At 41.9% G+C, this 27,485-nt stretch overlaps 1 protein-coding gene across 2 annotated transcripts in view; it reads right to left on the bottom strand.

Annotated features, from left to right (window-relative positions):
- The window catches only part of EDIL3 (EGF like repeats and discoidin domains 3), a 564,630-nt gene that overhangs the window by 73,210 nt on the left and 463,935 nt on the right, over window positions 1-27,485 (bottom strand). For both annotated transcript variants that reach the window (XM_075271229.1, XM_075271236.1), the window contains one exon: window positions 16,292-16,476. In XM_075271229.1, coding sequence (XP_075127330.1) covers window positions 16,292-16,476 — 185 coding nt within the window. The remainder of the gene's footprint in view (window positions 1-16,291; window positions 16,477-27,485) is intronic.

Genomic DNA, 27,485 nt, shown 5'->3' on the forward strand with positions numbered 1-27,485 from the left:
AGCCTACCTGAGTATTGTTGCTGACCATGTCCATCCCTTTATGACCACAATGTACCCAACATCTGATGGCTACTTTCAGCAGGATAATGCGCCATGTCATAAAGCTGGAATCATCTCAGACTGGTTTCTTGAACATGACAATGAGTTCACTGTACTGCAATGGCCTCCACAGTCACCAGATCTCAATCCAACAGAGCATCTTTGGGATGTGGTGGAACGGGAGATTCGCATCATGGATGTGCAGCCGACAAATCTGCGGCAACTGTGTGATGCCATCATGTCAATATGGACCAAAATCTCTGAGGAATGCTTCCAGCACCTTGTTGTATCTATGCCACGAAGAATTGAGGCAGTTCTGAAGGCAAAAGGGGGTCCAACCCGTTACTAGCATGGTGTACCTAATAAAGTGGCCGGTGAGTGTATGTATATATATATATATATATATATATATATATATATATATATATATATATATATATCATATAATATAATATCTGTAGATTATGTTATAATAATATTACATACATATAGTTTCATAATATATTATATATACATATATATATATATTTATAATATATATATATATCTTTTTCTATGTCTCTATATTTCCGGCTCTACAGAGGCAGAAGAGAAAAAGAAAAATTATGAAATCACTAAGCATGGCGAAGGTATACAAAGTATCTTTTCTAGAATACATGTGGGAATAAAAGTGACAAGCCAGTAATACAATTTATAAGCAAAGAAAAACAACAACTGCATCATGGGAAAAGTAATAAACCTTGCATCAAAGAAACATTACATTTTTAAGAAAAAGTAAATGGGATGCCTAATGTTACACTTACCAAATAACTACTACACAGAACAACAATTTCTAAATGTTAATCCTCTGGTAACACTTGTAAAAATAAAGTGTATTTAATGAAAGGCCCACCATAGCACACAACAAACATACTCTGCGTAGTTTGATCTTGCAAATATATTCCCTTCCATCTGTCCTCTACTTATCGCTAATTTACTAAATGTAAGCCACTAGGAAGTAAGTGACAGATGGCAGGGAGTACGGCTGCAGGATCAGACTACACAGGGTGTGTTTGGTGATTGTTACCACGGAGGCTCGGAGATGTACAAGCAACGTTCGATGAGATATTTTATTAATATCTATGACTGTGAAATGTTGCTGCATTTTTCAATTTAGTTGTATTAGAAAAATAATGAAAGACTAGTTACCAGGGAAGACATTCTATTTAAAGGGGTTATGTCTCAAAATAGATTTGGAAACAAAAACACAATAGTTTTCGAAATCGCAGCATTTACATTGCGCATATTTTTCTGCAATGTGTGGATGACATTTGCCTTGAAGGGACTGTAAAATACCACATTTTTGCAGCAGCCATACCACAGTGTTTATACCACGTGGGGGCCCAGACTAAAGTGGTTATGCTATTGAATAGATTTTTCTTTTTTTTTTTTTTTTTGTAATGTGGATTGTGAATCATAGAGGGATCACAATGTACTTTTTTTTCCCTATCAGTATGTCTTAGTAGAATGGGAGGAAATCCACGCAATCATGGGGAGAACATACAAACTCCTTGCAGATGTTGTTCCTGGCAGGATTCAAAACCAGGACTCCAGCGCTGCAAAGCTGAAGTGCTAACCACTGAGCCACCGCGTTACCCCTGCTATTGAATAGATTTAACCTCTAGCCAAAAGGAGAGATGAGTTATTGCTGACCATTGTGTGTTTGTAGAGTTTTGTTCCTCATTGTGAATATAAGTGTGCCCCTGCTGCCGGTATAACATAGCACTCCAGCAATCCCTCTGAAGTGAATGGGAGTGGAAGGTATCATGTCCAGCAGGGGCCCTGGCTGCATTCGCTATAGGAGTAAAAGACCACCATTCTCAGGATCAGTGAGGGTCTCAGCAGTCAGACCTCCTCCGATCAACAATGTATTATTTATCCTATGGATACAAGATAAATCTGTTTTGTGGCATATCCAATTTAAAAGTATTCTCAGGCTTCAAAAATAACTATTATTATTATTATTATTATTATTATTATTTTTAAAAACATGATAATACATGTGTTAATGGTTGCCTAAGGTTATCTCCTTAACATGGTAAGAAGGGCAGGGCAGCCCAAGAAATGTACTGTAGTTTATGGCAGAAACTGTTTTATGGCACAAAGAGGGCAGCAAATGTGCTTCATTTAGGATGTATAAATAAGGAACATTTCACGTGTTGCAGTGGTGATCAAGACTGCTTAAGAAACAGCATTCTCACTAACTCTCCCACAACACAACCATTGAGTGGCTACACATAGATTTGTACAGATTAGAGATGAGCAAGTAGTATTCGATCAAGTAGGTATTCAATCGAATACTACAGTATTCAAAATACTCGCACTCGATTGAGTACCACTCGCTATTCGAATGGAAAAGTTCGATGCAGAACCAGCATTGATTGGCCGAATGCTATACAGTCGGCCAATCAACGCTGGTTCTTCTCCTACCTTTAGAAGTCTTCTCCGTGCAGCTTCCCCGCGGCATTTTCCGGCTCTGAATTCACTCTGCCAGGCATCGGACCTGGGCAGAGCCGACTGCACATGTCTGCTTGTAGTGCGGACATGCGCAGTCGGCTCTGCCCAGGCCCGATGCCTGGCAGAGTGAATTCAGAGCCGGAAGATGCCGCGGGGACGCTGCACGGAGAAGACTTCTTGGAGGATCCAGCCCAAACCTCTCTTGTGGACTTGGTAAGTATAATTTGATCGAACGTTGCCTACCCCTGAAACGAGCATTTTCCCCCCATAGACTATAATAGGGTTCGATATTCGATTCGAGTAGTCGAATATTGAGGGGATACTCGAAACGAATATCGAATCTCGAACATTTTACTGTTCGCTCATCTCTAGTACAGATGTAGTACAGTTTAACATGACTTAACTTGAGATAAGTGGTTAGGGATGCAGCGTTAGCTTCAAATACTGTGTGAACGTAGGGTTCCAACCCATCTTCTCAGTATGATGATGGACTTCACACACAATTACACAAAAATCATGGCCGACAATGAAGGAAGAAGGGCAATGTGCCATGACAGCACCCTTTTTCCTTCAGTGTCGGCCATGATATTTAAGGAAGCATGGGTGACAGTGTCACCACATGCTCTTTTCATTCACTTTATAGCTATACCAGTAGCGCTGCATGCTGGGGCTACCAACCCATTCTTGCCTATCGATTGGCAATTGTTGCGGGCCCTTTGGGACCAATACTAAGGTAAGAGACCTCTAGACAACGAGCATACCGATCTTTGTCTGGGCTACTACTATTGCATGCAAGTGGACCACTTATAAGCACTGTGGTGCTATGTGATATATGTATTTATTACTGTGTGCAAGTATGGACCACCAAACACCAATGTTCTTTATATACATGTAGCTTTTTGTCTGCTGTCATGCTTGATATTGCACTTTTGGCATACATACACATTGTAATGCTATGTGACATAGATATTGGTCTACTATTGTGTATATTTATGAACCACCAGACACCAATGTTCGTTAAGCGTATACATTTAACCTTTGGTCCGTTGATATAGCACTTCTAGTTATATGTACCGTATACATTCATTTGCAGTGTATTGCTATATGTATCTGTCTACAATTGTGTGCAATATGGACCACCAGACACCAATGCTCTTCATGTATATGCATATAGCCTCTGGTCCTCTGTCATCCGTGATATTGCACTTGAAGTTACATGTACCCTTATGCATGCATATATTCTAATCGCTCTACATACCACATGTAAATGAATGCAATTTTATGTGCTCAGGCGTATATGTCATGGCCACCTTGTTTTTTGTTTTCTTGTTTTTTTTCTGTCATAACCCTATGCTGATGATTTATGGTTATACATACCAAGCTTATTATTCCCTAACTATGGACACTTATATATCTCCGGGAAGTTGTTACTGGATACCCAGTCACATCCTAATACATGGACATGACTATGTTACTTTGTAATTTTGTATATACAATGCAATGTCACTATTGGTGCTTATTACTGTTATTATTTGGTGATTGTAAGGGTAAGTTCACACAGAGTAACGTGCCGCGTGATGTGGCACGTATACCGTGTGAGATTTTGCGGGCCATATACCCTCCCATTGATTTCAATGGGAGCATGGATCGTAAACGCCGATTTATTTTGCGGCCGTTATTTCCATAACTTAGAGCCTTAGCCTTATCCTATCCTTTTCAAAGTTTAAAGGCAACATTGAGCATTGCTTCATTTCTGAACTGATTTCTACTTCTACGGCCCACATTGGATGATCTGTCCCGTCTATGTCAGATTCAACAGGACAACCAGCTAGTTAATGGAGTTACACAGACTCCACAGTAGCAAAATGAAAATACATTTTTGATGACGACTTTTAAAAAAATGTAGCTAAATTTTACACTTAAAAAACAAACTTTAAAAAAATCAGTGTAATGGTGTCCGTGGCCTTGACAAATTCTCATCTACAAAAAAAAAAAAAAATCCAGTGATGTAATGAGAATTTCAGCTTACTCTGCATGTATTGCCATTCTTATAAGGAGCTCTTAATAAAACCTAGAAGAAATTAATCTATGGTTGTGATCATTGATTTTGATGTATTACATGTTCTTGGAAAGGATAAAAGGAAAGTATCAATCAATATGACAGCCTTTAAAGAGTTTGCTTTTTTTCAGCTACTCCTCTTAAAATTGATTCTTTATATCAACCAGCTAAATATTAGTATGCCTGCACAAATCAATATACAGACAAGTGTGTATACTTTGCAATATCAAACTATATATAGATATCTATAAACATATATAATGAAATAAAACAGTATATAATATTGGACCTACAGAATTTAGATTACATGAAGAGTGGATAGTTGTTAGGATTGTGCAGTAACTGCGGCCATGATCTGGGCGTCGTCTGTTCCTCTGCACAGTCCAGGGTTGCAAGGGTTAATCTGCCTTGCAACAGCCAGGCATGGTCGACTGGTTGATCGACATGTGTGTTGACCAATGGACGCTGGATTGGGCAGCTGGGCTATTTGCTGGTGACCGCCCCTTGGCTATTTAAGGGTACTGGTCTGGACGCCCGGCGCTCTAAGATCAAATCCTAATCTGATACCTGAAAGTGTGTGTGTGTGTGTGTGTGTGTGTGTGTGTGTGCGCGCGCGTGCGCGTGCGCGCGGGTTCCAGCCAGATTATTATTAGTTGGCCCTAGTTAGTGAAATATCCCCAGAGACAGCAATGCCATTTGTAGTTGGGCAGCATGCTGCCTTGTATGGTGTGTGGTAGAATCTCAGTTGGCCTTAGCTAGCTTCTCCCCTCAGTCAGTGCTCACACTGGGAGTTTGTTTGGCAGTAAGCTGCATTGGGGGTTGGGTGGCTGGAACAACTACACACAGGGTTTACTTGGTCTCTGGCTTGTCCTGGAGTTCAGGCTAGCCGGTTAGTTTATTTGTGCGGCTGCTCTGACTGCACAGGTCTCTGTGATTGGTAACAGAGCAAACCTGGTTGTTTAATTTAGCTGGCAGTGACATCAACTGTTAGACACTGTTCACACCAGGTTTTTAGCAGTCAGTAGCCCAAAGGGCTCCGCAGGGTTTTTCAGTTGTTTAGTTTTTTTTAATAAATCCTGCTGATCATAACAATAGTAAAGAGGTTGTCTAAATATTTAAACTTATTATCTATTTTAATGATGTGGCCCGGCTGTTGGGCCTCCACCAATCATATGAATATAGAGCGCTTGATGAGAATACAAGCAATCATTTCATTTATTGTACTCATCTGTTCTCTCTTCAGTAGTCACATAGAGTTGAATGGACTGGCAGCGTGCATGCTTCATTACCTCTCCATTTAAACAGGGGACCCAAGGCCCCCATTTCTGATGATATTTACTGGACTACGGACTTGTTTATGAATTGTTTTAATTTCTGAATACCTAAGTTGGCCCTAGGTCATGAATCATCTTCACTCATGAAATTGTATAATATGTCCAAGAAGAAATCCTACACCTAGATGAAGATGCCCTTTCTACTCCAAGGAGTCGCTGACCACAATAAAAGATTAAGATGACGTCATTTGGACATGTCTCATGTTTCTATACCTTCTTCAGTGTGATGATTCTGCTTAAATAAACACCTGAGACAGCATCATGCTGAGTTGGGGTTTGACTTTTTACGTGTGAATATCATGTCATTGCATCTAATCCCTGTCATGACGTCATTGATTTTAGAGCAAGTGAACCTATTGCCAGAAGAGTGTTAGTCTCTTCTGTGAGGGAAGCATAGCTATACTTCAGCAATGACATTGTACACATTTTTTATTGCACTGTAGAGCAGTATATGATCTATTTAAAGGAGTATTCCCATCTCAAGGATCCTTTTCTAGAGTATTAGCTTGTGTAAATTCAAAGATTTTCCTAAATACATTGTTTTAAAAATGCTCCTTGGTTTACCTGCTATATTAGATTATTCCTCCCCATTGTTTATACACTTTTTCTTGGTTCCCGGCCTGTTATCTGATCTCAAAAGGATGACGTGACTCACTGCTGTGTGGTGAGGAGGGAAGGTTTGAGTTCTCAGATGGCATCCTCTCAGAGTTATTATTCCCTGCTCTTAGATCAGTTAACTGCAGGGTACTGATAAAGGCTTAGGGAGTGTTTGTTATCTTTCTAGGTAAACACAAAGATAATAATGAGTTAACTGCAATTCTGTTGTATGTCCCGGCAGCTTGTAATATTTTTTTTCTCTCCAAACCTGTTTAATGTAATATACATTTACTGTACATATTTGATCTGCATTATTATAGATATCCAGTAATCATAAATAATCTCTCATGATAAATGCAATGTCTATATCTACTGCAGTACTTCATAGTATCCTGTCCATCAAGCAGTCAAAACCTGCTTGTAAAAGAATACAGGAAGTGAGAAGAAGAGAAATCAGGCAAACTGCTGAGAGAGGGAATGTTATACAGGCTCCATGCAAGAACACTAATAAGGTCTGACTGTAGTCCACTGAACAGCCAGGTAGCCATAAGAGATTCTGTATATGGAAAATTGAAAAGTGGACGCAGCTCAAAATTCAGCACCCGTATATTCAAGATCAGTGGGGGTCCCATAAACTAAACCCCAACCAGTCCTATGGCTCTTAATGAACTCTATAAAGAAACAATAAACCTAAACTGATACATACAACATGTACATTTCTATAGAAGAACATATTTAAGAAAGTCATAATTTTTGGAAATTATACTTTTCTAATAACATCTGAAATCAAGAAACACTAAATTTGATATGTCATTACTTCCATTGAAGCTGCCAGCACCTACATTAATAACTTCCTTTCTGAAAAGGCTACAGCTGTGTAAGTTCTTTTCAACTGCAACTAACTTATAATTTATCTACATAATTTATGTGTAACTAGTAATTTCCATGAAACAAATCCTAAGAACAGGTTTTATTTTAACGGCATGGAAGAAATGTGTCACTTAAAAAACATTGCAAATAAAATCATTATCATATGTTAGATGAATAAACACTTATTTACTTGAAGAAATGTGTAAATTGTATCACAATAACATTCATCGCCATAAAATGTGTGATACTGTTATGGTTCTGGGTATTTATATAAAAATAATATTTTTTAAACCGCAGAACCTCTTGGACTGCAAGGCACTGCAGCGAGGTCCACAGGCCCTATGGGCGGCTGTATGTCAAAATGCAACAGAAAAGCGGTACAGCACAGTGTGAATTGGGAGCGGCACAAGTTCACCAGTTAGACTCACTGAGTGAATGGACAGTGCAGCTCCCAATGTGAACAGGTTGGAAACAAACACAAGCTAGCTGCCCAGGGTTAACACTCACCCCAGGTCAGCGAAAAACATAATCCCCTGCAGTAACTAGGGGTGCTCCTGCACACAGCTAGGAGCTACCAACGGTGTTAGACAGGGCGGGCACGGCTAACTTGGAAACCACACCTGCTGCAGCTCCACAGGCTGGAACAATGTCTATTGCTCCAGGCCTTGGTGTAGAGCTGTCAGTCCTTCAGGATTTACAGGTCTATCTACAAGCACCCTAGACTGCCACCTGCCTAAACAATGGAGACTCTCCCTGGGACTACTGTCTTTAGGACGGGTAGTATCAGATAAAGTGTGAGCGCCGGGCGGGCGTCGACTCACTCCTTTTAAAGGAAAGTCCCCGCCCAATAAGGGCGGTGGCCATGACCTCACCGCTCATGCTCAGTCAGAGAGAACTGGCACTTAGGCTGTGAGCGACTCCAAAAAGTCCGAGCATGCTCAGTCGGAGAAAACTGAGTCTTAGTCTCCAGAGAATTCACTGCACGCCGCCGGGAACGAGGGTTGGATTGGCCCGCAGGTGGCGCTGTACGCCGGAAGGCAAATCTGCGGGACCCCATCCTAACAGATACTTGGAAACAGATAAAACATTAAAAAAAAAAAAAAGATGATCATGGTTCAATAAGTGATGGCAACCAATAGGAGAAATAGTGCTCAGGACTAGGGATAAATGTGGAAATCTCCATTAATAGATCACATCGTTTCAGGTTTAAGGGAATTTTGCCTGATAGGATGGCCTACCACACAGAGAGAATCAAAGAAGTTGTCCAAGGAGTTTAACTATACTTACTTCCTCTGGGGATTAATTGAAGTTGGACCTGGGCGCTTCAGACAGGTTCCAATCCTTGGTCATGTGATAACAATTAGAGATGAGTGAGTAGTATTCGATTGAGTAGGTATTCGAACGAATACTACGGTATTCGAAATACTCGTACTCATTTGAATACTATCGCTATTCGCAGTAAAGATTTGATTCAGAACCAGCATTGATTGGCCGAATGATATACAGTGTACAGCATTCAGCCAATCAACGCTGGTTCTGCCGGAGGCTCGTCTGTGAGGAGGCGGAGTCTAAGATCGGACCACAATGGAGCCTCATGAGGGTTTTTGCCTTCCAGTGGATCAACATTGTAGAAGACTGTAGGGTTATAGGTTGGACTTATGTCTTCATCCAACCTCATCTACTATGTAATACACATCCGTAGAATAACCACTTGCTTAAAAATTATTGTTTCTGGAAATACCTTATAGTAGTTCATGGTAAACCATACTAGTCCATGAAATCTTTGTACTATAAATTATACAACAAATACAATACGTATGTAATATTATATGTAATATCCACAGTGGCTTGGATATATAAAACAAAACACACAATTTCTAATCACCAACATAAAGTCTAATTTAGCATTCAATAAAAAAGAAAACACTACCAGCACAACCTAAGCAAGTAGATGTTTTATAAAAATCATCCATAGAAGATAAATCCAGCAAGTGAATTGTTGAAGCCGCAGATGGCTGTTTGTATTCACTTTTTGCCAAGGGTCATGGAAAGTGTTATGTCAGTCCAGGTAGCTGCAACGGGGCTAAGGAATAGCAGTGGGAAATCTCGCCCTGCACTACTCCCACTAGCTATCCCGGTCCCTGCCTCACGGGTGTGGGTCGGCTGTTCTCAGGCTAAGCCTGACCCCGACAGCTCCTCTCTCACTGATACCGTAGGCCTAGAGGGAAGTGGGAGAAGGAATGCCCTATAAGATCTCTAGGGACTGGAGACTAAAGGGGGTCACCCCTAACGAACAAGTGAAGCTGCTACTGACAGGGACTGACAAGGGTGTGCGCTGACTAACAACACAAGCAGCACACAGGAAAAATGTGGGAAAGGATTCCCCCAAACCAATATGGGAAGGTACCTTACACTAGGAAACAAACACAGGGAAACTGAGTAGAAATCAAAGGATAAGGCAATTCACTCACACAGTCAATAACACACAGAGGTAGGATTGGTGAACACAGAAGGGAAAACACACAAACCAACTTGTTCACCCAAACCTCCCAAAAAACCAACCACGGAACTTCCTCTATCCCAGATAACCACCTACTCCTTCTGCTAAGGCCTAGCTCTGTAAAAGCGACACTCAGCACAGAACCATGGGAGGCATGGGTTTAAATACAGAGTAGAGACCACTCCTCCCAGGTGCAAATGGGAGGACAGACTAATCAACCAGGAAATAAAGCTGCCTACCAGCAGTGCGCGCGTGCAAGTCAGAAGGTGTGCACCAATACCCACGACAGGACAACCCCGCAGCGCCAGGATGCCACCCCAGACACCGCGCAGCCAAAAACTCCCCAGGTAAGAAAAATAGAAAGCAATGAACCAAAATACTCCTAACAGGATCCTCCCCTCAAGGAGAAGACTCCGGATTCTCTAGGAGCATCCTTCTTCGAGAACTCCTTGTGGAATTTCTCCACGAGTCTGGGGGCTGACATATCCGACTCCAGAACCCAAGAATTATCCTCAGGACCGTATCCCTTCCATGCCACCAGATACCGTAGCTTCCCCCGAACATATTTGCTATCCAGAACTCGGGATATCTCATACTCCCTGGACTCAGAAACTGGTGGAACCTTAACTGGAGACGTTCCCTTCTTGGCCTTCTTTAACAAGGAGACATGGAACACCCGGTTTATCTTCCACCTTTTAGGTAGTTGCAGCTGTGCCGCCACTTCATTTACCATCTTGATGATCTTAAAAGGACCCACAAACCTGGGACCCAGCTTCTTGCTAGGAACCTTCAACCTGATATTCTTGGTGGACAACCAAACCATCTCACCAGGGAAGAACTGCAACTCTCCTCTCTTCCTATCCGCCTGGACCTTAGCCTGGTGCGACGCCCACACCAGATTCTCTCGGATACGGGACCATACCCCCTGCAGCTTTTTAGAAAATAGCTCCTCCTCCGGAACTGGGGAAGAAATGGAAGAAAATACTCCGAAAACAGGATGTCTACCACCGGAGCAAAAAAAAGGTGTGGTGCCTGTGGCGTTGGAATCATGGTTGTTTAGGGAAAATTCTGCCAGGGGGAGAAAGTCAGCCCAATTATTCTGGTTCTCTCGAACAAAACACCTCAAAAACTGTTCCACATCCTGATTCTTCCTCTCTGTTTGCCCGTTAGACTCCGGGTGAAACCCGGAGGAAAACGACAGTGTAACTCCCAACCTGCTGCAAAAAGCCCGCCAGAATTTAGCCACAAATTGCGGACCCCTGTCCGAAACGATCTCCTCAGGAAGACCATGCAACCTTACAATTTCTTTAATAAATGCCTCTGATAGTGTCTTGGCACATGGCAGCCTGGAAAACGGGATCAAATGGCACATTTTCGTGAAGCGGTCAACGACTACCCAAATGACTGTGAAACCCTTAGACACCGGAAGGCCCGTAATGAAATCCATAGACAGATGAGTCCAAGGTGCCTTAGGAGGTTCCAATGGATGTAGTAGACCGTGGGGACGGGTATGCGATGCCTTGGCTCTTGCACAGACCGAACAATTTTGAACAAACTGCAAGACATCCCTACTCCACCCTGGCCACCAAAAATTCCTAGACACCAATCTCATGGTCTCTGAAACCCCCGGGTGACCAGCAAGAACCGACTCGTGACACTCCCTCAGGAGACTTTGTCGGAGAGTAGTTGGGACAAACACCTTGTTTCTAGGTATCTTGGAAGGTGCAGCGTGTTGCGCTTCGATCAAGGCCTTCTCCAATTTCGCGCCCAATACTGCTACCACCACTCCATCCCCAAGAATAGTGGCAGGCGCCTCTCGTTCCTCCTCGGTCGACATATACCGGGATAAAGCATCAGCCTTAACATTCCTCGAACCCGGCACATAAGTCACGGTAAAGTGGAACCGCGCAAAAAATAGAGCCCATCTGGCCTGCCGTGCATTTAATCTCTTCGCCGACCCAAGATAAACCAAATTCTTGTGATCAGTAAATACCTGGACTGGCCTTCTGGCCCCCTCCAGGAAATGACGCCAATGTTCGAACGCTAGTTTTATTGCCAGTAGTTCCCTATCTCCGATGTCATAATTCCGTTCAGAGGCAGAGAATTTCTTAGAAAAGAAGGCACAGGGATGCGTACCCTCCTCGAACTCCTGAGAAAGTACTGCTCCCACCCCCACCGAGGAGGCATCCACCTCCACTCGGAAGGCCAACCTCTCATCCGGCTGTCTCAAAATGGGAGCGGACGAGAATCGCTTCTTCAATTCTTCAAACGCGGCTAGCGCCTCTGGCGACCACTTAGCACAGTCAGCCCCCTTCTTAGTCAAGTCCGAGATGGGTTTCACAACCTCAGAAAATCCCTTAATAAACTGGCGATAATAGTTGGAGAATCCCAAGAACCGTTGGACCGCCTTTAGGTTCTCAGGTCGCGGCCACTCCAAGACTGCCCTGACCTTCTCAGGGTCCATCTTGAACCCCTTGTCCGATAGGATATAGCCAAGGAAACATAATTTATTGACCGCGAACACACATTTCTCCAGCTTAGCACTTAATTGGTTAACCCTCAGGAGATCTAAAACCTCTCTCACTCTCTCCCAATGAGTCTCCAAATCCGGGGTGTAAATGAGTATATCGTCCAGATAGACCACAACCCCCCTCCCTATGACGGCACTTAGTACATCATTAATAAAATTCTGAAAAAACGCGGGCGCATTGGTTAGACCAAAAGGCATCACCAGACTCTCAAAGTGTCCTAGGGGTGTGTTAAACGCTGTTTTCCACTCATCCCCCTTCTTGATTCTCAGCAAGTTATACGCCCCACGTAAATCTATTTTACTAAACCAGCGAGCTCCCGTAATCTGGCTGAATAGATCCGAGATCAACGGGATGGGATAGGGATTCTGCACCGTGATTTTATTAATCTCCCTAAAATCCAAACAAGGGCGCAACCCTCCATCTTTCTTCTTTACAAAGAAAAACCCCACTGCTACTGGGGACTTAGATGGGCGAATATGCCCCACCTCTAGACTCCCCTCAATATACTCCTTGAGCGCCTCCCTCTCCGGAATAGTGAGATTGTACAACCTTGTCTTGGGTAACACTGCATTTGGTATAAATTTAATTGAGCAATCATAGGTGCGATGTGGTGGTAATGTCTTGGCTGCCCTTTCCTCAAAGACCTCCCTGAACTCACATATTTCTTGAGGCAAATTGTCTATAGACAAAGACATAACGGATATGGGCAGACATCGACCATTACACCCCTGCCCCCAAGAAACTACTGACTCGGTCTCCCAGTTGATAATAGGGTTATGCTGCTTCAGCCAGGGCCACCCCAACACTACTTGTGCTGGTAACTTAGACAATAAGAACAAGTTAATCTCTCCCTGTGGCCACCCACAATAAACTCCAGACCCTCCACCTGTTTGGAGATGACAGCTTGCTGTAGAGGGGTCTTATCAATAGCCCACACCGGTATCTGAGACTTCAAGACCAAAAGACTCACCCTTAGTTGCTCGCAAAACTCTGAGTCAATAAGGTTGACTGCCGAACCACAATCAACCAAAATCCGGCACTTCTGCCCATTTACCCATCCATCACGGGTCAACCCGGCAGTCTGAGTACAGGAAACATACACACCTCCCTCCTTAGTAGGTTTTCTCCCTTTACCCTCAATAGACCTGGAGTTATTACTCTCCTTGGCGAACCATTCTCTGGAGGGGCATACCCTTGCTAAATGTCCCATCCCTCCACACACAAAACAGCGTACTGTGCGGGACCCTTCACTCTTGGGTCTAGCACTTCGCACAGTGGCCCCAATCTGCATGGGTTGGTCCCCCGGGTCCTCTCTAAAAACAGAGAATTGAGGAGGGTTAACCCCCCCAGGACTCTTGTCTCCACGCTCCCGGAGGCGCCGTCCAACTCTAATTGCCAGCTGCATGGCCTCATCTAGATCTCCCGGAACAGAGTGAGAAACTAGATGGTCTTTAACCTGGTCTGAGAGTCCTGTCTCAAACTGACTAAGTAGAGCGGGGTCATTCCAGTGTACTTCTGCTGCCCACCTACGAAACTCTGTGCAATATTTCTCTATAGCGTGATCCCCTTGCACCAAACGTCGTAGGTTATACTCAGCCGTGCGTACCCTGTCTGGGTCGTCATACAGTAACCCCATTGTGGAGAAAAACGCCTCTACAGTTAGTAAGCAAGCTGAGTCGGCTGGTAACGAATGTGCCCAGATGAGGGGATCATCTCTCAATAAAGTAATAATAATCCCAACTCTCTGTACCTCAGAACTGGAGGAAAACGGCCGTAGCCGGAAATACAAAAGACAGTCCTTTTGAAATCGGAAAAAATCTGACCTCTTCAGGGTTCAGGTAAGCTGACTTTTGGCTCCAGAGGCCGACCCACAGGGGCGCTACTCACCTGCCTCTGTATGCCCTCCACCTGAGAGGCTGTGTGTTGAGCCAACTGCTGTAACTGAGATACGCCAGAAGCTTGGATGGCATCCATTCGTAGCTTGATCTCCTGCATCTCAGTGGAGATCTGCTGCACCGCCTGGTACAACTGTTTCAGGTCCGTCATAATGCAAACGAACCTTTCCTTTTTTTTTTTTTTTTTTTTTTTACGGCTGAGTGTACTGTTATGTCAGTCCAGGTAGCTGCAACGGGGCTAAGGAATAGCAGTGGGAAATCTCGCCCTGCACTACTCCCACTAGCTATCCCGGTCCCTGCCTCACGGGTGTGGGTCGGCTGTTCTCAGGCTAAGCCTGACCCCGACAGCTCCTCTCTCACTGATACCGTAGGCCTAGAGGGAAGTGGGAGAAGGAATGCCCTATAAGATCTCTAGGGACTGGAGACTAAAGGGGGTCACCCCTAACGAACAAGTGAAGCTGCTACTGACAGGGACTGACAAGGGTGTGCGCTGACTAACAACACAAGCAGCACACAGGAAAAATGTGGGAAAGGATTCCCCCAAACCAATATGGGAAGGAACCTTACACTAGGAAACAAACACAGGGAAACTGAGTAGAAATCAAAGGATAAGGCAATTCACTCACACAGTCAATAACACACAGAGGTAGGATTGGTGAACACAGAAGGGAAAACACACAAACCAACGTGTTCACCCAAACCTCCCAAAAACCAACCACGGAACTTCCTCTATCCCAGATAACCACCTACTCCTCCTGCTAAGGCCTAGCTCTGTAAAAGCGACACTCAGCACAGAACCATGGGAGGCATGGGTTTAAATACAGAGTAGAGACCACTCCTCCCAGGTGCAAATGGGAGGACAGACTAATCAACCAGGAAATAAAGCTGCCTACCAGCAGTGCGCGCGTGCAAGTCAGAAGGTGTGCACCAATACCCACGACAGGACAACCCCGCAGCGCCAGGATGCCACCCCAGACACTGCGCAGCCAAAAACTCCCCAGGTAAGAAAAATAGAAAGCAATGAACCAAAATACTCCTAACAGAAAGGACTTGGCGAGAGAGGCAAACACCAGACTGATTTTGAGCTTTGTTATGGGGTCCCATCTCTTCTATACTCCCTTCTCTATTAGTGCTTATAATAATGATATTAATTAATGATGGGCATGGTTGACCACAATAGCCAACACTAAGGCAATACTTTTAAGCTAAGGCCCCATATTACCGTAAAGCATTGTTGATGCGGTTAATTTTTTAGCCAACCCAAGAGTAGATTCAGCAGAGGGAAGTTACCCATTTCTTATTTATTTTCAAGCCATTCATTCATTTGTATGAAAACACAGCAAAATCTGCAACAAAAACACTGTGTTTCTGCAATGTGCGGCCTTAGTCTTAGAGAGGATCATTTCTGATAAATATTAGGAGAATCTGGCCTCTTATTAAATCTGGGCACCTTTGGAGCTCCTTTGTTAGACATGGTCTAATTTCAGGTATATCCGATGCCAGTGTTCTGTGGTAAGTTATAATAAATTTGCCAGGCCAAAGCATCCCTAGCCCAGCCCAACTTGACCTCTCATTCCCATTTAATCCCCATTAAGCCAGAATAATATTTAGCTTATGAAATTTGGCCTAATATGTTTATTCCTCGTTCTACAACAATCCTGGATCTTCTTTTCTTAAAAGTGACACTTGGCACTGTGTCATTCCTCTACTATTCCTCCTAGGAATAATTGTCAGAACAGCAATATATATAAGATAGATAGATAGATAGATAGATAGATAGATAGATAGATAGATAGATAGATAGATAGGAGATAGATAGATAGATAGATAGATAGATAGATAGATAGGAGATAGATAGATAGATAGATAGATAGATAGATAGATAGAAACTGTATATATTTCTACAAAAGAAAGAGAAAGCTGGTTGTACTTTATAAAGTTGTACAAGTTGTAACTACAGAAACAATTACCTGTAACCATTGTGACTGATCACTTCTTCCAGAAGTCCAAGCATTCACCTTGCCTTGTTTATCTAGCCGAGCTTTCCTGGACTCCCAAGTGAACATGTCCATGTTCAACGTTCTGAAAACGCTGGAGGCTGTGATTTGGTAATCTTGTATATGTCCTGATTTCATTCCTTGTGGTTCCGAGCAGCCTGTAAAAGCATCAAGCAGAACAGATGATAACAATGACTTACAAGAAAACAAACATATTTGTGTTCTTTAGAATCTATGAGCTCTGCTGGGAGGAAACGGGTTTTATTGCAGCGGGAGAACAGATTAAATGAAATGAAGTATTCTCTCTAGAAGGACCCGGAGATGGTGAATATGAGAAGGCTTAATCATAATTGCCTCAGGAAAGAGTCGAAGTAAAATGAGCTACTTCCATAGCGCTACAGTACTGGCTCCCGTACAATGACGCTCCCCATTATGTATAGAAGATCACCCTGTTTTGCATTGTGCCATGGTTTGGAAGTGGAAATCATTAGAACAGATGTGATTTTGCTTTGTTTAGACTTGTCTTTTTTCTTAATTCATACAAAAAAAGAAACCAGTCCCAGTTACTCCTAGTTTTGCGTTACACTAAACTCTTTCTATATCATGAACACCCATTTACATACATTATTCTTAGGCTTTATATAATTTCAAGTATGAAATGCTAAAGAATCCTAAGTTGCTAGCAGTTTGGAAAGTTTGGAATGAAAAAAAATGGAATTTGTAAGCAGCCTTGACTCCTAACAGAGCACTATAAGGGCTTGAGTATAAGGGCTTGTAGACTTGGCCACTTTAGACTAAATTCAATCGATTATATCAATCTCTGCGGCAACAGAATATTTTTCTTTTTGGGGGAAGGTATGAAAGTAACGTTGTATAAGATATTCAAATTGGAATTTTTAACATGGGATTACCTGCACCCATATAAAATATATATATAATATATATTAGGGTACAATAAATGGGGGAGGATTCTTATTGTATCAGTTTAATTGATACAATTAAATTGTACAATTAAATTGTTCTGAGCACAGAAATCCGAAGCAGAGAGATATAAAAAAGTCTTTGTCATTTTGCATTACCACACATTAAATTACCTTTAGGTGAATGCCGTTTCCACTTCACAGGCCAGTGACATCACATTTATCGTCACATGGTCAGAGACTAAACTAAAATATCAAACACATCTACTGGAAACTTGGTAAGAGAAAAAACTGTGTTCAGCCTCTTGGAACCGCTGATCGGTGGGTGACAGGTGTTGCCCCCATCTGATATCGATGACCATTGGAAGGATAGTTCATCAATATCATTGTCCTAAAAAAACATTTAAGGGTCCCTTCACACTACTGATACGCTGCCTGATTCTGAACGTTAAAACACGGTCAGAATCAGCGCGTATGAAGCAGATCCCATTCATTTCAATGGGGAGCCGGCATACGAGCGCTCCCCATTGAAATGAATGGGCTGCTTTTTACTCTGCGAGTGCTCCTATTGAAGTGAATGGGAAGCGCTCACGTGTATGGCTCACCGTGTGAAGGGGCCCGGCTCTCGGCTCAGTCCGAGCCGTACACGTGAGCGCTTCCCATTCACTTCAATGGGAGCGCTCGTAGAGTAAAAAGCAGCCCATTCATTTCAATGGGGAGCGCTCGTATGCCGGCTCCCATTGAAATGAATGGGATCTCCTTTATACGCGCTGATTCTGACCGTGTTTTAATGTTCAGAATCAGGCAGCATATCAGTAGTGTGAAGGGGCCCTAAGGTCTCCAATTTCTCACTAAACAAATGTACAGGCTGCAACCCACATCACAACCACTGGGTGGCCACATATAGAAAACTACAGTATAAATCTCAGGACAAAGTATTGCAAAATGATGTTATTTTTAAAGCTGGTCATCTCACTCCATACATCCTGGAATACCCATATGTCCAGTCAAGAGCAAAGGAAAGAAAGGACATGCATGTAATATATATGGTATTGTTTTATTTCTATCTAGTTGTATAAGAATAGCAAATTATTCTACTTATCCTTAAGTCTAAAGGCTGCAAAGATGTAAAATACCTCTATACACCATCTAGTTATGGCTCTGAAATCATACTTTGTCAGTTTCCCATCACGCATCACAATTACTTTTAGTAATAGCAAGCATATTATTGCAGTGACAGAAGATATGTTATGACTCAAGCTCGACAAGACATCTGGAAGTTATACTTCATACACACTGAGGTACAGAAACAGTAAATTATCTAGAACACCATATGATATAAGGGAGCCCTACCGAACACATAAAACAATGGCCTTGCTGTTCTTGTTTTTGGATGAATCCGCTGCTCATATAAATATTGGATGTGTCTTTGGTATTACTACAATTACTTGAGGTCACTGTATATAGTTCAATCCATTAAATCACCTTTTGGTTTCAACAGTACCCAAAGAAAGTCATCCATTGTAATCACCTTAATATAATACGGGTTGAGATAGATCAGACGCTTGTGCTTAATGACACAATGAGCTCCGGGATGTGATTTGTATCTTCAATGTACTGAAAGATTATACTGGAAAGCAAATCACTCAGACTCTCTGAAGATCAATACTATAAATAACAAAGGCACAAAAACACGCTGTGTGAGGCAGCTATGGGAACTGCCAGTTGGTTAGGGCTTAGCTGTTGTAGGCCAACATCACAATTACACATGTAAAGCTACCACAAGGACTGAACAAATAATCTTATTGCATGTATTTACATTTTGATGGTGTAGGAAATACAGGACTACTGTATGACCAAAAAATCTGACAAACAAGGGTTTATTACAGGTGACCCAACAACAGGTCAACAGTATCTGATCAGTGGGTGTCTGAGACATGGACATCACCCCAATATGACCAAGGAATAGAATCAGGACTACAGTATCCAGGAGACACTGCTATACAGTGGCGGGGACTACAGCTCTGCGACTAAGGCTTGAAAAGAAGTAGAGATCTTTCTGGTTCCATCCATCTCTATAGCTCGGAGGCAGCTGGATCAGATGGTTGGTGCAGCATTTAGAGAGGAAGGAAAGGAACGCAGAAAATGCCAGTGTTGTATCAGAAATTAAACCTGTTACTGTCTGTCTATAATGGGTCAGTCAAAATAAATCTAAAAATTACCATATGGAATGGCGAGTCCCCAAAATGAACCACACAGCTGAAGTAAATGTCATATGTAGTGCTTAGCTGGAAATATATGGAAACTTCACACGTGGCTGCAGGCTATAATGCTAAAATAATGCCTGCTATTTAATTCTATAAGAGATATGTAAATATAGATTCCAGCTAAACTACTATGTTAAATGGGAATCAGTAGCAAAACATATGCTTCCTAAATGATGGCTTATGGTTGGTTAAGGCAAAATATACGGTATAACCATAACTACTTGCAGCTACTGAAATAGGAGGGACAACTCTGAGCTGCATCTGTTGTTCCCAACCCTCTCCAACACAAATTTGAATCATTTTTGTTCATATGCTAATTAGCCTCTAGCGTGCACCCCGGAAGTGTCTGTGATCACTGTCTGCTATTCTCTGTGCATGAGAGCAGAGAGATGAGTCAACAGCACAGCATCCTCTGCTGTACATACACATAGATAATAGCAGAGAGGAGTACATGGTGAGACTTCCAATGCACAGAGAATGCTAATTAGCATACGAATAAAAACGGACTTGTTCAAAAACTACTGAGGCAATTTACATACAAAAGGTACATGTGAAATAGTCTTTCTAAAGGCTATGCAAGTATGTTCTTAGCTATAAATGACTTTTCCCAATGATAGAACCCCTTTAACTAAGTGGAAACATTGGGTGTCGAAATATTGTAAATACTGCCATGGTCCATAGTCTTTTTTAAATATCATCCATCTTTGGTCAATCCGCCGTCTAGTGTAAATTTTGTCCCTCCATTGTCAGTCCACAGTCTAGTGTGAATGTTGCCCCTGATTCATCAGTCCACTGTCTAGTGTAAATACTGCCTGTGCTCAGTCTACAGTCTAGTCCAAATCTCGCCCCCTATTTAGTCCTTAGTCTAAAGTAGTTGTTGCCCCTGCTTAATCAGTCACTAGTCTAGTGTAAATGTAGCCCTTAGTTAGTCCACAGTCTAGTGGAAATGCTGCCTGTGGTTGGTCTACGGTCTACTGTAAATGTTGCTCTTAGTTAGTCCACAGTCTAGTGTAAATGTTTCCCTTAGTTATTCCACAGTCTAGTGTAAATGTTGCCCTTAGTTAGTCCCCAGTCTAGTGTAAATGTTTCCCTTAGTTAGTCCACAGTCTAGCATAAATGCTGCCCTTAGTTAGTCCACAGTCTAGTGTAAATGTTGCCCTTAGTTAGTTCCCAGTCTAGTGTAATTGTTGCCCTTAGTTAGTCCACAGTCTAGTGTAAATGTTGCCCTTAGTTAGTCCACAGTCTAGTGTAAATGTTGCCCTTAGTTAGTCCACAGTCTAGTGTAAATGTTGCCCTTAGTTAGTCCAAATTGTAGTGTAAGTGTTGCCCTTAGTTAGTCCACAGTCTAGCGTAAATGCTGCCTGTGGTCAGTCTACGGTCTAGTGTAAAAGATGTGCCCTGGTAATTCTGCAATCTACTGTAAAGAAATAGAGCATAACCTAGGCACTCCACTTCCATTTACCCCCAATGCTCCATTCCTCTGTTCTGTTTATGTTTGCTGGATTGCATTTTATCATGATTAACTGGTCACTGAGTGCCTGGATTATAATCTATTAGTGTAGTGCTAACCACTGAGCCACTGTGCTGCCACTTAGTGTACTGCAAATGTTGTCCTCTGTCAGGTCAGTCCACAGTAAATGCTGTCCGCAGCCTATCCACAGTTTACTGTCTATGTTCTACTGGTCACTCCACAGTCTACTGTAAATGCTGTCTCAAGTTATTCCAGTCTAGAGTAACCGCTGCCTATGAAAACTCTACAATTTACTGTAATTTCTGAATGAATGGTCGCCCAGACACAAATTCAAGTGGTCACCCTAGATAACCTGAACTGATGGACTACAAAATAATCTAAATGGGGCAAGAAGCAGCATACTGTAAGCTTGGCTTCTGCACTAGTAGTCTTACTCACTATGCTATGTGTATGCACTCTTTACAGTACGTAGATTTCTGAGAATGCAAGCCATAGCATAATGTCATGATTCTTATTTTTATGCCTGTGTCAATAAAATGTCTTCAGTATTTCTGAACAGGCAATAAACATGGAAGATTTTCAGGATGCAAGCAGAAATGAAATCTCTTCAGAAACAGTGTTTTTGGCAAGAGTTTTTTTTGCCTTGTACAGCAGTGTACTGTGTGACACTATAAAACATGTTGATATTTTGTCCAGTCAGTCACGGCACCAATAAAATAGCATGGGAAAAAAAAAAACAATGATTGAAAGCATTTGTTATTCACGCATAACAAGGTAGAATGTCGGAAAAAAGAAAATGATATTGCATTTTTTATATGAGCCCCGAGGAAAATACTCCATTAACAAAACCATATGTTAAATACTGTAACAGCAGCGCTAGGGCCTTCCCGGTAAATTTCAATTGTGTATTGCCTAGAGGGTTAAATATTATTGTCTTGGAAAATGAAATAATTTTGATAACAAAATATAAATGAATATTTAATTAACATTGTAACAGAATTAAAGATTCACCAGCCCAAAAAAAAAGCTAAAGCTTTGCTGTAGAGTAAAGTCAAATCTAAAATTTCTAATCACGTTTCTCTTAGACTTTGCACCATGTTTCTGAATCTTCTATCCCATGTTTTATAAATGCCAAGACCTAGGAGTTCAAATCTCTCAAGTCACTATGTCAATATACTGCATAGAATGGGGAGTTACTGAGGGTGAAAGGTCAGACACTGGAGAGCTTGTAATTCATTTCACAAAAAAATTGCAGCCATGACTCTTTCTTGTTTGAGCTTGACTTTGGTATATACGTGCGGCAGAATAAGCTAAGGTGTCATGTACATTTACTGCAGCAATGGTGATATTTACTATAGATCATCTAAGTTAGTATAGTTGGACAAGGTCATCAGAAAACAGCAAGAATATTTGCAATGCATAACATTTATTGACTTATATACATCCCAATCCCAAGTTCTTTTTAACTTGGATTTGATAATATGCTGAAATGTTATAACTCAAGTTAATGAAAAAAGTCAAGTTCTAGAAGATGACATCCATACTCTTACATAAGAATTTTGTACATTTTCGAAGATTGGAACAAAAAAGTTTTATGCTAAAAATTTTTGTTATGTTTGTGAATGAAATTAAAGCTAAGTGAAATATAAACCAATAAATAATAGAATATTTTTATGGGCGACATTACTGCAGATATCACGAGTGGTCTATCAAAATGCTTGTTCCATTGGTGACTCTAAGAACTAATATACAGTCAGCTGTTATAGGCCCTGTACATAGACATTCCCAACAGAAATTAGCTTCATGCCCCTGCACCTGTACAGGACTCCCCATCTCAATGAATCGTATCTGAGCAAGTTATCCATTATCAAAAGAATAGTTAATAACTTCCAGATTGGTTGTTGCCTGGCTGTGTAGACCCTCACTATCCAGAAGAACAGGGGTGCATTGTCTTCCATTCTGAAAACACCCATAGTCAGGCAGGGTGTGCACTGCTCAAATTATTTCCATGAAGGCGCCAAGGATAAGTGAACACTCCCGTTTTCCTGATCTGCAAACTATCCTCTATCCTGCACAAAAAAAAAAAAAAAAAATTCTATACAGCTCATCTTGTCTGTAAATATGTGCCTTTGGGTGCACGGTGACTTCAGCCAGTCAATACAAATCATGAATAAATATTAATCCTGCATTTCAACAAGATGTCTATTCCAAAACCGGTTTGTCATCGCATAAAAAATCCATCAGTGTGGATTCATCTCAAGTAGTTAAACTCGTATTCATCACTTGATGAAGAAAGACTTAAGGGGGTTGTCCCGTTATGGACACTTATCCTTATCCACAGGACAGGGGTTAAGTGTCTAATCGCTGAGGGCCTGGTGACCGGGTCCCCCTATGATCAGGAGGACAGGGGAATGAAAGCCCAGGTAAGGCATCCCTGTCAATGGAGCACCAGTGTGTTTGTGAGACTGGTGCTCCATCGAATGGAGCCCTGGGTATAAAACATGTCCATGATGTTAGATATTTTTATGTGATTAATAAAGCCATTTTTGGAAAAGTTGAAGTGTTGGATTCACATATACTGTATCCCATATGATGTAGTTGTAGGACAACATCCTGAGATGGACTGAGGAAAACCACATAGGGCCAGGGCGCTTTTACAGGCACTGTGTAGTTTATGGGATTCTAACGAATCCCATCCCCAAAGTGCAGTAAAATACACGCAACGGGCATGCTGTAATTTCCAAAACGGTTGTGGTTTTGGAAATCACAGCATGTCAATTATACTTATGGAAATGCTGGTGGTTTCCCTATAGGAATAATTAAAGCATAAAGTCTGTAGAGGAAAACTATGCAAACTGTGAAAAGCGCTGCGGGACGCTATGTGGGGTCTTAGTCTTAGGCTGAAACCCCAGGTTGCAGAAAGCAGCATTTTTCTGTTGAAGATTTTGTTGATTTCTTTTGAGACAAAATAAGGAGTGGATCTTACAGACAGGAAAGAAACATCTAAGAGCTTCTCTCATAGTGATCATTCCTTTTCAATTCACTCCTAATTTTGGCTGTTAAAAGTCATAGGAAATCTGCAACAAAAACGCTGCATTTCCACAATGTAGGGTCTTAGTCTTAAGGTGCATTTCAACGGCTGTCAGCTGAATAGGTTGACAGTTCTTCTTACCATCCACCATTCATTCTCCACATACCTACTCAAATTCCGTTGAGCCAGACATGCATGTATTGTAAATGGGAGGAGGGGAGTAAATTGCAGAAAACATAATGAATGACCCCTCTTTCTCCACCAACTTTGTTCTAATACTACTTGATGGTCATGCTTGCAAAAAGCAGTTTTGTTTTTGCTGTATTGTCTTAGTGCTAAGCATATGAAAAGACCATTATCGCTCTTTAGTTGCTACGGTTCAGCGATAATTTTGCACCTAATCTCAATTTGAGTAAATGAACCTCTATTGTCATCTCACTGTCCAGTTAATGGTGTTGACCCATTCATTGTTTGCTCATCTCTGGTTTTATATTTTCCTATTTTTCTTTCTGTATTAAACATTTTCTATTCTCATTTGTTTTGGATTAGTGAAACAAAAGATTGAACATTGATTCATTGTTTTATGAATAACATTAAGATAATAATAATAATCTATCTGTAGATCTGAATAACAAAAACTCGGAATAGTGTGAGTGGTTTATCAATGTCAAAATATACAATTATTATACAAATACAGATTTCATTTTAATAGGATATAGAAGATATAGACTGTCTTTATACTGCAATATCTGGTTATGAAAGTTCTTCCTATTTTTTATTATTTTCTCTTATTTTTTTAAAGAAACACTCTCACAAATGACAGGCTCGATGTGAATCTCATGGGAATTAATACTGACTTCCAGACCACATATAGCATATTGTGTAAATATGTTGGAAATATAAGCCCAACTTCGAAAATAAGTCCTGGCTACAGCTCATTAAAAAAATGTCTCCAGGCAGCCATACATATAGTAAAAAAGTAAATTGAATACCAAAGAACAAATACAGTAGACCCTTCATCAAGGAAAGCATACACTCCCAAAAGATAGCAGACACCCCCAATAGATTTGCATCCCCAAAGAATCGCACATTGACTAGAGATGAGCGAGTACTGTTGGGATCAGCCGGTCCGAACAGCACGCTCCATAGAAATGAATGGATGCACCTGGTACTTCTGCTTTGATGGCGGCTGGCTGCTTAACCCCCCGCGTGCCGGCTACATCCATTCATTTCTATGCGAGTGTGCTGTTCAGATCGGCTGATCCGAACAGTACTCGCTCATCTCTAACATTGACTTTAAGGAAGCTACCTGCACAAAATGGTACTAGTGAGCTCTCCACAACAGTAAGAGTTGACTACTGGTTTCTCACACAGATTGGGTTGTCCCGCTGGTTAACTACAATGTGGCTACCTCCAGTCACCAGGGGAGCCAACTGCTACACTTGGCTGCAGTGGACTGCTGCTACAATGGCAAGGGGCCTGAGACAGAAGTGACAGATTTGTGTGTGAGAGCTCATCCACCACTAGCACTTGCCAACTGGAAATTGTCTTGGGTGTAAGGAGGTCTTTTGGAGCAAAAAATAATATAAGACCCTGTTTTATTTTCTATGAAACCCAGTAACAGGGCAATTCACTAGCAAACTGGCATAGATGGGAATGGTTTGGCCACTATTGGCCAATGGCCACGTCCCTTTTTTTATACCTACAATGCGCCACTTCTCTCTTTCTGTGCCCCACTTACCACTTTTTGTAGAATCTGGTGTGAGATGTCCATGAATTATTAAGAGACCAAAGCCTTTTAATAATTTTGATGCTGTTAACACCAGTGAGGCAATGGATTAAGATCAACATACTGAACTCCAGTCTTAATAAATTTCACCCTTATTAAGGCTAGCTTCCCATCTGCATTGGAGCCTCCATCTCGAGACTCTGTCGCAGTGTCTATCTGAAATTCCCAAGATGAAAAAGCCTTGTAAACTCCTCTTGTTTGTCTGGCGATTTCAGTTAAGAAGAACAACATCGAACAGACAGCCGATGGAGCATTATAGTCCATAGGTGTCTTCTATATTAGTGGTCTATTTGTTCTTATGGCCCTCTGACAGATCAGACAGACGGACACCGTGTGCTATGGTGAACCAAGTAAAAGTCAGTTGGAGAGTCAGAGTCCTGATCACATGACACAGCTAAGGACCAAAAATGGAGTGAATAACTCACAAAAACCGAGGCTCAGTAGAGATTACCCTCACTACAATTTACGTCATGTATCTTTCTAAGAGGCCAGAGAATGAGCACACAGATGTAAACGCAGGGTCGTAGCCAGCGCCGCACCTCCCATGAGGCGACCTGACGTGAGCGCTTCAGGCGGCGCTATGTCAGGGCCCCAGGGAGGGTGGCATTTTTGATTACCTAAGCCAGTCCAAGGCAAGCTGTCCTGGACTGGCTTAGCACCGAGCGGTGGTTTGGGGAGGCCACTGGATCAGCGCTGCTCCAGCAGCCTCCCCTCACGCTCAGGCAGAGAGCAGGTCTTCTCCGTGCCTGCTCTCTGCCTGCGAATGGCGCTAAGACCCGCCCCTTCGCTCCACCATGCCCCCTTCTCTTCGCCACGCCCATTCGCTCCGCCCCTTCCTTGGGGGGGGGGGGGGGGCTTCCTGTAGTTCGCCTCGGGCGGCGAAAGGGGTAGGTTCACCCCTGGTTGTAGCCCATTAGTGGTCATTTAATGAGTCATTTGGTGACAGTATATCAAGGCAGCAAAACACAGTGTGAGTAAAGGGGTTTACTATAAAAATGTGGTCTCATTGCAACTTGAACTTTCCTATGACAATTGTGACTATTGCAAAAGTTTTTATGTGATTTCAATTTTAACATTTTCAACCTTTACTCAAAACACAAAGCATTTTTACAGCAAATTAAATTTTCTGCATAGCCCCTCCCTTTTTCCCTATATAAGTATAACATTGGGGGGAGTAATAAAAAAATAGCAAAAAAAAAATGTAGTCCTTTTTTTCCCTTTACATATTTTTTCCCAAATAATCGGAAAGGATTTATCTCCTGTGACAAAGGTGAGAGATTGATCTAAATATTTGCTCCTACTGAAGTTGCTTAAGCTTAAGCCTCATCACTTATGGAAATCTTTCATTTAATAAGTGGGAAGAAACATCTGAATGTAGGCTGCAGATGTTTCTCATTACTTGGTTTTATCTAAACACAGCTTGTAATAATGTATGAAGATGTGTTGATCCCTTTCAGCAGGTTTTGTATCCAAAATTATTGACCTTGATGTTCTGCAATTATGTCTCTGAGGAACAGAACTCTAAATACATAATCTACTTTGAATCTCAGATTTGCCGCAAATAAAAACATGGACAATCTGTTCATGAACATTATAATATGCCGAGATAATTGAGAACTAACAGCAACGTGTATACTAAGTAGAGCAGAAACATGATAGATGTACAGAATTACAAATGAAAAATTTACT

Source organism: Leptodactylus fuscus, chromosome 1, assembly GCF_031893055.1.
Source record: "Leptodactylus fuscus isolate aLepFus1 chromosome 1, aLepFus1.hap2, whole genome shotgun sequence".
Classification (NCBI taxonomy): Eukaryota; Metazoa; Chordata; class Amphibia; order Anura; family Leptodactylidae; genus Leptodactylus; species Leptodactylus fuscus.